Source organism: Hevea brasiliensis, chromosome 7, assembly GCF_030052815.1.
Source record: "Hevea brasiliensis isolate MT/VB/25A 57/8 chromosome 7, ASM3005281v1, whole genome shotgun sequence".
NCBI classification, from domain to species: domain Eukaryota; kingdom Viridiplantae; phylum Streptophyta; class Magnoliopsida; order Malpighiales; family Euphorbiaceae; genus Hevea; species Hevea brasiliensis.
In genome coordinates this window covers 1,397,249-1,408,019 of record NC_079499.1, presented here as the reverse complement: position 1 = coordinate 1,408,019, position 10,771 = coordinate 1,397,249, and the positions used below count along the sequence as shown (strand labels likewise).

The window sequence follows — 10,771 nt, the reverse complement described above, 5'->3', positions numbered from 1 at the left end:
TATTTCATCAGTAAATTTACATTAATTATTATTATTGATAATTTTATTTTGTGATATAATGACTTTCACTTTATACATTAACATTATATAAATGAAATATTAGAATTCCATAGTATTCCATAGTATGTTATTAATCTAATTTACTAATATTACTTACACTATCTTATTCTTTTTATAAACCACTATTTTAAAACAGTAATATAAATATTATTATGTAAAAAATATTAAAAAAATAATATCTATAAAGTTTTTCGTAATATTTATTTAGAGTTATTCAGTATATTAAATATAGAGCTGAGCATTTGATTTGAATCAAACCAAATCGAATCATTAAAATTGAATTAACTGAATTATCATTTTTTAAAAATCGAACCAAACTGAATTGAATAAAAAATGAATTGAAGCAAACCGCTTTATTTCGATTTAATTCGATTCAAACTGATCAGTTTTTGAGTTTTGATTGATTTTTTAATTTAGATTTATTTTCAAGTTATTTGATCTAATTTTAATTTTTATTTGAAACTAATAACCATTAATCAATAAAATTAAACAATTTATATACATAAAATTACATATAATTCATAAATTCTCCATAAAAATAAATCAATTTAAAAATAAATAAAATAATTTGATTCAGTTCTATTCAATTAATTTTTTTTCTCTTCAAAACTGAACCAAATCAAAATAATCAAAATTCTTAAAAAGTAAAATTGAATCGAACTAAATTATTTTAAAAATCAAATTGAATTACTAAAAATGATTTAATTCGATTTATTCAATTCAAATCGAATATCATTCACTCCTAATTAAATATGCAAATTTAATTTATAAGTAACTAATAATTAAATTTTATTTACTTTTAAATTGATTAAATGATTTTAATAATTATTAAAAAAATAATTTTTAAAATCATTTATGAGTGTAATAGTTATATATTATTATAAATTAAAATTGAATATATTTTTAATATAAATATTTTTTTATTTATTGATCATATTAAAAAAAAAATAAAAAAAAATCCACAACACCTTGTGGACTTTCAGAGCTTGTTTATTCCTCTTTCCAAGATCGCAAACAGCTAAATGGTTACGCCTCAGAAGCCACACCTTATGGATGGCATTCTCAAAGTGACATCAAATATAAGAAAGATGAAAGAAACTTAACCAACCTCAGAAGAAACTATTTACATAATTACAAGCAGTAACTACAACATTGATATGGGAATATGTGCAAATCATTCCTAATCACTTACAACTACTTTGAATGCAGGCCATTATACACAAATTGAATCCAGAAACCCAGTATCAGGCAACTTAAGATTGGTCAAGGAGATAAATTTTAAGTTAGCTTGCTAGAAGCTGCTCCTACTGGAAATGGTACATATCATCATTTTCCATGTCATCAAGAGAGGTTGCTGCTGCTTCACTCGTCTCACCTAGTTCAGCCTGTGAAAATAATTGAACAACTCATTACGGAGATTGACCATTCAAAATTGATCCACAGCATCTAGAGAAGATGAATAATATCATTTTCAATAATCCGTTATGAAGCCAGATTCTCTCCTATGATATTTGACATAACTAGTTTGAGCTACTTGGTCTTTAGCAGATAAAAAGTGTAAGAAGCAATTTAATGACATGGCTCTTGTTAGTTCCATAAACTACAGTCAACATCAGCTTAGAGATAAGAGGCTTAGATAAGACGTTAACCAGTTGGATCACAGTACATTTCTCAAATTCCATGTCAATAAAATAAAAAGTTGTGTTCTACTTACTTTGGCTTGGCGGTAACGTTCAAGCATCCGCTGATATTGCTGGCGTGCCTCTGGAGAATCAACCATTGACAGCACGCGTGAGACAGACTCATCAATAGCTCCATCAACTTTTTGTTTGCGGAATACCTTGAGAATATCTTCATCTTCACTTTCATCAATGGGTTCTACGTCATTACGGAAACCCCGCAAACCAGCTCCTTTGCGTCTCCACCTCAGCACAACCTTATCTAGAATTCCAACAGCCCAACAGATTACCTTGTAGTGCTTCCTAACTTGATAACCTCTCACGTGAGCCTGCCCAAAAAGATAAGCATTTAATCCAGCATACTCTATCCCTTCAAAATAATTTGCTATTAATTCAATGGCTCATTGATTGTGCAAGATTGATATGTGAATATGTGCTATGTCTCCATGCATAAATAGTGAAGCATGAAGCAAATCCCAATTTTTTCACATCTTGATATTTTTACAATTAAATAGAAAACAGACAGTTACAAGGGACCAAAAAAAAGAAAAAAAACAAAGAAGAAGAAGAAGAATTACCTGTATCTTAACAACTTTCTGTCGAAATGCTAGAAAATCCTTGCGACCTTTCCACCCTCTATATTTCTTCTGAATAGACAAAGCAGCTAAATTGTAATCACGTGCATTGCGAAAGGCCAGTTTTGACATAGCTGAAAGCCCTTGAATATCACCAGAAATGACACCATACTCATCTATACTATTAGTAGAGGTAAGAGCTTCTCTCTCTTGTCGCTTTCTGAAAGAATGTGCTCTGAAAGCAGATTGTATTCGTGCAGCAGCTTGAGCTGCATTTCGAACTGCAGCCAAGGTATCTTTAAGTGAAGCCTGGTCTTCATTGGCAGCAAAATTCCCCTTTGAGATGGCATCTACAGTTCTCTCGGCTTCAGCCTCAGCAGATCCTTTAGAAAGCTCACTCTCTTCTAGTGTAAGGGATGAAAGATGGCTTGTTAGTGCCACCTCCGAAAGATAACCTGCAAGCCCCTTATGACCACTGCTGGCAGCAATTGATGCTGGAGTTTTGCCAATTGGATCCCGTGAAGTGGGATCTGTGACAGCCCCAGCTGATGCACCAGAAGCTATGAGGGCTGCAACCATTTTTTCCCTGTGACACAACAATGTATACTGCTCAAAAAACCTGTTGCATCTACTAAAAATCTTGTGTGAGATTTAACTAATTCAGAGTCAAGGTGAGAAAGAAAGATTAGAGGATAAGATATCTTCTTCTCAAAGAAACCAGAAAATACACCAAAAAGAAAAAAAAAAAAAAGATAACTAATGAATTTACACCCTCCATTCTCTCGTCCTCTTTGAATAAGACACTTCTTTAAAAACCCCCTAAAGTAGAAAACTGTAAAGAGGGAAAAACTATTTTGTCCCAGAGCAATCACAAAGATAAACTCTGGTTATTACAGATCTGGGTATTTCTCTTATTTAAAGTAATAATTTAGCCACTGATCATAACCATTTAATTTATTCATTATATTGAAAAAAAGGAGAATTTCTTTGGTTTATACTCTCTTGCTTATATATGTACAAACACATAAAAACTAGCTATGCATAATCATTTGATCAGCACCAAAACTAAGGATTAGGAGCATAGATGCTTTCACCTGCCCTGAGTTGTAATCCTCTTCTTCTATTGCAGTATTAATGCACTACAACCAGAAATAAGAAAATGAAAATTTATGGAAACACGCTAGATTTAGTTTACCTTCCAAAACGAGCAGCCCAATGAAGAGCAGTCCATCCATTAATGTCACGGAAATCTATGCTGACTCTATGACTGAGAATTGCGCTCAAGGCCCACTCATAGCCCAACCCAGCAACCATGTGTATGATCCCCTGCTCTTTCTTGGACAAGTTGCAGTTAGGTTGATCTTGTCTTTCCTGAGACTTGGAAGAAAGCCACTGCTGCAATTTGTCTTTTAGAAGTTGTTGAAGAAGCCAATCAACAGTGCCAGTTGAAGTTCCATTACCAACTAAGAGAGCCCCAATAATACTTCCCCATGAATCATCATCAGTTTTTAATTTTCTCAGCAGCTGAATTCCAGTTTCTATGCTGTCTTCTTTCTGCAAAGAGGAATCAGACAGAAGCATCTGCACAAATCTGACAAGTAACAACAACTCTTCTGGACTCTCAGCAACTTCCATTTGGGATGAGTTGCAATGAGGAAAACTACTCTTAGCTCGATACTCAAATTCTCTGATCTCACTGCACGACTCGCGATTGCCAGAAGTAATGCAGAAAGTGACCTTTCCTGGAAGATGGGGAGGAGCTTCACAGCGGAGAACACCTTCTTGAATGATTTCAATGGGAACCTCAGTATCACCAAACATGCATGTCCATGCAGATTCTGATGGGTCACACAGAAAAGATCCAACAACAATCACCTGCATCAAGAATCTAGGCTTCAAAATTTGCAATTTCCTTCTAAAGGGAAACTCACCGCAACAAAAGATGCATCAGAATATTTCTTTAAGAAAATTCCGAAGGTAAGTGTTATGTACTGGTATCTAAGGATAAAATCCAAAGGCCACTGCACCAAGCAGGTTTATTTACAGGAATTTTACTAGGCAACTTATTCAGCAGGAGCAAACACAGTTAAATTAAAGAAAGACTATCCTCAGCAGATAACGCTATGCTGGGTTGCGTATGAAGCCAATATTGTCTTTGCAAGTTGAATTCTCAAACATATCTAGTCATCATGTGGTGGACTTGACTCTGGCTGCACCAATTATGGAATAGGGTGCAGTTCAGTAAGGACTTAGGTTACTAAGCCTAGAGAAGGAGAGACAGACAGACAGACAGACAGACAGCCAGTGATGCAATATAGAAAGATTCTCTCTCTCTCTCTCTCTCTCTCTCTCTCTCTCTCTCTCTCTCTCTCTCTATATATATATATATATATATATATATATATATATATATATAAGCTAAATCATGAAAAATATCTTACAAAAATAAGTTATTTCACTTCTTAAAAAATTATCAGATGGCATTTTAGAGGATGACTTATAAAAATAAGCCACTTAACTTCTTCAAAAATTGCCACGTCGCGAATTAAAAACTTAACTTAATATAATTTTAAAAATAATAAAAATAATCTATTAATCAACTTAATTTAAAATTTAAATTAAATGGTATATATAAATAGTATTTCCTAAATAGTAGAAAGCTACTAATATTTCCTAAATAATATCCTAATTATACAATAAAAGATTAAATCAACATAATTCCTAAATAGAATTTGAATCTTCCTCCATGGCATCATTAGTAGTTATCATCATTTGAGATTGATAGCACTTCAATTTTAATATATGTTGGTGCAGGTCCTGCCTTAAATGTAAATTTTTTTAGCCAAGAGTAGTAACAAATAAAATGCTCTATTCAACTATTCAAGATTACCCCGGTATATCATATTCTGCCATTTCTAAGGTACTCATAACTTTAACTTCATTGAATCCAAAATAACTATAAATGGAATAGAAAAGTATCAAGGAGCTGGAAAAGCAGCAGAGGGGATCATGTTATCAATTAGAAAATTATAGAGCCACACCATGCAAGAAGCCTGTTTCAATAAGTGCTTACCCAATGAGTAGTCTTCAAACCACAAAATAGATCCATTGTTGGAATATTACCATTTTCTCATTGAATGAAGAGTAAAATTCTGTAATATGCATGGAACATATGGAATTGGATGAAGCATACCTTTGTAGCCTCAGAGGTAAAACCCCATTCTGGGGATATTTCCCGGATAGTAAATTTCTGCTGTCGTGCAATAGTCAAACTTGAATCTGCTTCAATTGGCACTCCAAGCTGGCCTTGGTCATATAGCATTGAATAGTAGTCAGGATTGGTTTCATGAGTTCCCATGACAGAAGAGTAAGCAGGAATTTCAAAATTTTCAACTTCTTGAGGCAGCAACACAGAAGCTGGCAATATGAAGGGATTGTCAAAGCTTATTAAGAAGTCACAAGATGCTGAAAGTTATAATGTCAATTATCAAAAAGAGCAGAAGACATACAATTTCTGACATTAATTTCATCGAAATTTAGCCAACCAGAATACTCATGCTCTTCAGCTGGTTCCCTCAAATAAGGCTGGGGCTTTTCCTGTTGCAAGTATTAATAATCACCATCATAAAAGAATTGCTGAAATTGGCTCTCAGAATTCTCAATTAATTTGCAAGGGTCAACATAATTTACATAGTGTCCACCAAGTGTGTGCATTTACAGACACACTGAACAGACACTTGATTTTGAAGATAAGAATTTATGAAAGGACAGTATGCCGCAAGGAATATCACAACCATCAAATAAGCATCACAACTGTGAGGTCTCTAAATATTTCACCTCGTACTCCAAACCGGATGAAGCTTCACAGGACTCCAACACTTCATTCCAAGACACAGATTCTTTACTCCCATCTGCATACTTGCGTACATATGGTTGATGGTATTCGCCACCATCACCTACAGAAAACAGAGTCATTAGTAACTCTTTCTTCCATCCTTCCCCATTTTATTTTATTTTATTTTATTTACATATAAGCAAATAAAATAACTAACAGAGAAATATAAATGAGCTCAAGCTATAGAGGTAGATCTGTGATATGTCTGTTACACTTGCAAACATGACCTTGTACTAGCTAGAAATAACCACTGAACTATTCAAAAGTCAAAATTTTAGGAGAAAAAATATCTAATGTTTCTGGCCAAGATTTGAAAGTTTCAGGGTCGCCAAGGTAGAATAAAACACTGTACAATTAGTTCCCAACTATCCTCCAGAAGTCATGTTAAAAGAAATAGATTCCTAATGTTTGAAGACAACATAAATGGTTCATGACTCAATTCTACTCCAAGTTCAGCAGTAATTTTCTTGAAGACAAACAACCTCTCCATCTATAATCAATGGATTCTTGGAATTTCTAAATAACTAAATGATGTTTCCAATATAAAAAATTGAACGATAGACCTATGATGCTTATTTGAAATTGTTTCCCTTTTCAATTTAAACAAGATATGAGAAATTTATATGATATAAATCAACCAAAACTAAGAATAAACAAACATAACATGCAGTTAAAAAATTAGCATAACAGGTTAAAAACCCATTAAACTAGTTCAATTTATACACATGATATAACAACAAACCTGCATTCTGAAGGTGAACAAGATTGTTGGTCTGCAGCTGCATCCCATCATGTCCATCATAACATTGATTATTCACAACATATTCTAGTCTATGTGGCACATTTGCCGAGTTATCCTTCTTGGAGATCTCCTTTTCAAATTCGAAAAGTTCTGGATCATTTGTGACTCCTTCCTCATTGCATAATGGATCAATTTCTTTGATGTTGTCCTCATTCAGACTCAACTGCTCCTCCAGCCTTCTCAAATATTGACTAACCTCAACCTTTGTAGAACTAGTAAACTCTGTTGTAGTGTCTAATCCATTGTCCTTGGTGACTATCTCTGAACTGACTTCTATAGAACTTGGACTGGAAGAATTCCGATATGGGTCATATAAATCACTAATTGCAGAGGTAGAATCTTGATTTTGAGTAGTATAAGATGTTGGACTTGGGCTGAAGGAGGAAGAGAATGCTGGTGATAGCTGTGCAGCAGGTCCGGTAGTGGACTTTCCCTGTAGGTATAAATGTAACCATGCACGCATATTAATTTGAAACTCAATCTGTGCAGTATTAGGTAGAGATAGCCACGCCTCGGCTCAGAACCAGACTGGTTCAACTCAGAACCAAAACCAGTCAAACCCAGATTGACTGAAAATGGACTTTAACCGGACTGAAACCATATTGGGCCAAACTTTTTTTTCCCTTAAAAAAAAAGGAAAAAATTTTGACCATTAAATTTGATCAAAACCGGAATCAAAATAGGGACAGAAACTGGAATGAGAGGGGGACCCTTTGGTCTGGTTCCGGTTCCCTGGCCCTTGAACCAGAACTGCAGGTCCAGGAGCCAGAACCGTGGCTGGCCCTAGTATTAGGTGATAGGGAAATTCATCTGAAGGTGGCAGCAGATTCAAATCCTGAAACTTTGTGCATGGGTGGTGAAATTTCAGGATTTTTTTTTTGTGTGATTGTGTGACAAAATTAGATCAGAGTTCAATAGATATTGCAGTAAAATCAACATGTCCTGGCTCCATAGGCTATCACCATTGTTGTTGAAAATACAAAGGTCAAAAAAGTACCATGAATTCTTGCAATTTCACTTTCTGGTTCTAGAAACGTACCTCACCAATCTCTCTATAATGAACAAGAACAATATGCTCATATGCCCTGCCAAGATAAGCAAAATGTGAGCAAAAACAGCCCATGGCATTATCATCAATTTATCTTGTTGTCACAAAGATTCACTATAATGGAGTGTGACTAGGTGGATAATTTAAGTCAGCCTTTTTCCCCCCATTTTCCCCCTTTATCTGCATAACACCTATATTTCCACCTCTCTCAGAATTTCATTAACTGAATAAGAAATTCTATAAAATCATAGCACATGAGCAAACTTATAAGGTGTTGAAAATCAAGAGCACCAATGAATATAGGTATACTCACGGGTCCAGCATCCAGAAGCTACGTCTCTGAAAATTTGAGTTTTGCTCTCCATGTGCATAATAACAATTTAAAGCCTCAACATTTCCGACCTACTCAAGCAAATAAAATGTCAATACATTAAATTCCATCAACCCCAAGAAACACACTAAATGCATGAAACAGAATACTTTTCACATATAAAGCCAATAAACCTCATAGGACAACATTTTGACACAAATAAGTTCATTTCTCCAATAGTTTCGAGTCAGAGAATTTGCCCTCCAAACATGCAACACATAGTATCTTTGGATTCTCTCTCTCTCTCTCCCCTAAAACTATTTGTTACACTTTGCATCACCAAGCACCAATGATGCAGATGGCTGCAAAACAGGGAACAGGAACATTATACATGCGGTCGTGGATAAAATGCTTGGATATAAAAATAAACATATCAATTGAGAATGAGATCTCCCAAATACTAATATCTTGAGAAATCTGAACAGGTACAGGAAATTGAGCATAGCACAGCTTGCAAAAAGATCTCAAGTATTACTCAATATACTTCCTACAAATAAATTGACTTTAATCTAATGAGTATGCCAAAAGACAAGTCGTTGCTACTTTTAAACAATCAAACTATATATAAAAATTAGCAAATACGGCATCTCTGCAAAACAAACTACAATAATGGTGGATAAAGAAGTGATTTACCTAAAGCAATCTACAAAATAGAAATAAATATGGCAACAGGGAACGAGAAGACATATGTATAGGCTTCTCGTTAGAGAAAGGCGAATATGAAATAACTGCATAGGCATCAATAACAAACCTTAAGTCGTTCATGTGCTTCCCCAACAGTTCTTCCATCCTTCTTTTTACGCCAATTATGACCATCTTTGCGAAAGAAACGAAGGACCCTTTTGTTGAAAAGAAACAAAGATCCACCTGTCGCATAAACCCAGTGAGCAATAAAAATAGCTGATTCCGCTAACATAGAAAACCATCAAAATGAATCGTCTCAATTAGATATAAAAAGAATCAAAGATTACCGGTTGGCTTTTGTGGTGGCTCCTGAGTGAGCTGGTACTTGTCATGGTTTTGCAATATATAGAGCACTTCTGCAGGTTTCAGCCATCGCCTTTGAGCTTCTTGAAACAGAACATTAATATCATACCCTGAAAGCGCACAACAAAGCAGCTATATAGTATAAAAACTAAATCATCAAATACAGAGACTAAAAACCACTAATAGATTCACTCCTTTAAGATCTGAACAAAAATTCTAAATAAAAAATTGACCGAAGCAACGGTTAAAACTTACCTGATTGCGACATATTCGATTCAAGGATTGCAGAGAAATCACTTCACTTCACTCGACTCCACCAGGAGCTCATACACGAACTGGAGGAGCTCATCGTTATGATAAGTGAAGCCGCTACCGGTGGAAACTGTAGAGGTCAAGGCCGGAGCGAAGCATGATTCCAAGACGAGAGATAGTAGAGTAATTCTGTGTGGGATCAGACTTGAACCCGTTAAAGCCTAAACTGAAGAAACGATTCAGGATTCAGATAAAGAGAGAGAACATATATCATTCGTGTTGCCTACGACGCCGTAGGATTTAGACGTCTTCAAAACCCGACAGAGGAGCGAAGACGACGTGGGTCAGAGGAACCAGAAATTAAGAAATATCAAGGGTTAATATCTGCTGCATGCAAGTAACAGTAGAAATACTTTTAATGTTATGAGGTGGCCGCAAACTATTGGCCTGTGATCACATTCTCGTACTCGTTAAATTACTAAAGTAGCCCTGTGTCGGTAGTGCTACAGGTCACCGGTTAAACAATGTTTGTCTTCTTGACTTCGAAGCCTGCACCGTTAGATTTGGGAACGTAACAGCATCCAACGGCTAGTGTAAATTGCGACCAACCAATATAGAGAGGAAAAACTATTAGCAAAAAATTGTTGAAAATTTTCAATCAATTTTCTCCTGGTTCAGCAAGCAGAAGATTTCCAGGGTACTATTATGATTTCATAGTCTTTTAACGACTTTAGCGGCGGAAGGTGAGGAGTTAATCTAGGATGAAAATAGATCACATTTTTTTTTTTGTATATGAACGATCGAATTTCAATAAGACGAATTTAAATATCATGTGAGCTGATGGATTTGAATTTAAAAAATAATATTTATGATTAATTTAAATTGAGTTCGTATTTTAAATGTTGAGTATTTATTATTAAAATATATTTATATAAATATTTAATTAAATATAAAATATATATATTTTTATAATAATATTTATAAATTTTTATATATTTTACTTTATATAAAATAAAATTTAAATATTTTATTAAATTATTAAATTTTTAAAATATAAATTATTAATTAAAATAATTTTTTATATAAAATATTAATTAAAATTT

The 10,771-nt window shown here is 34.2% G+C and overlaps 1 protein-coding gene across 1 annotated transcript; it reads right to left on the bottom strand.

The window, feature by feature from the left end:
* Window positions 1-1,140: 1,140 nt before the first annotated feature.
* Window positions 1,141-10,018, bottom strand: LOC110638132 (calmodulin-binding transcription activator 4). The gene is made up of 13 exons (XM_021788576.2): window positions 9,672-10,018; window positions 9,401-9,526; window positions 9,181-9,296; window positions 8,373-8,461; window positions 8,051-8,096; window positions 6,952-7,444; window positions 6,152-6,270; window positions 5,824-5,911; window positions 5,508-5,731; window positions 3,510-4,189; window positions 2,318-2,900; window positions 1,775-2,068; window positions 1,141-1,445 (listed from the first exon to the last, which is right to left on the bottom strand). Exons 1-13 carry the CDS (start codon window positions 9,682-9,684, stop codon window positions 1,365-1,367), a joined length of 2,952 nt encoding a protein of 983 aa, XP_021644268.2. The 5' UTR covers window positions 9,685-10,018; the 3' UTR covers window positions 1,141-1,364.
* Between the last annotated feature and the right edge of the window lie 753 nt (window positions 10,019-10,771).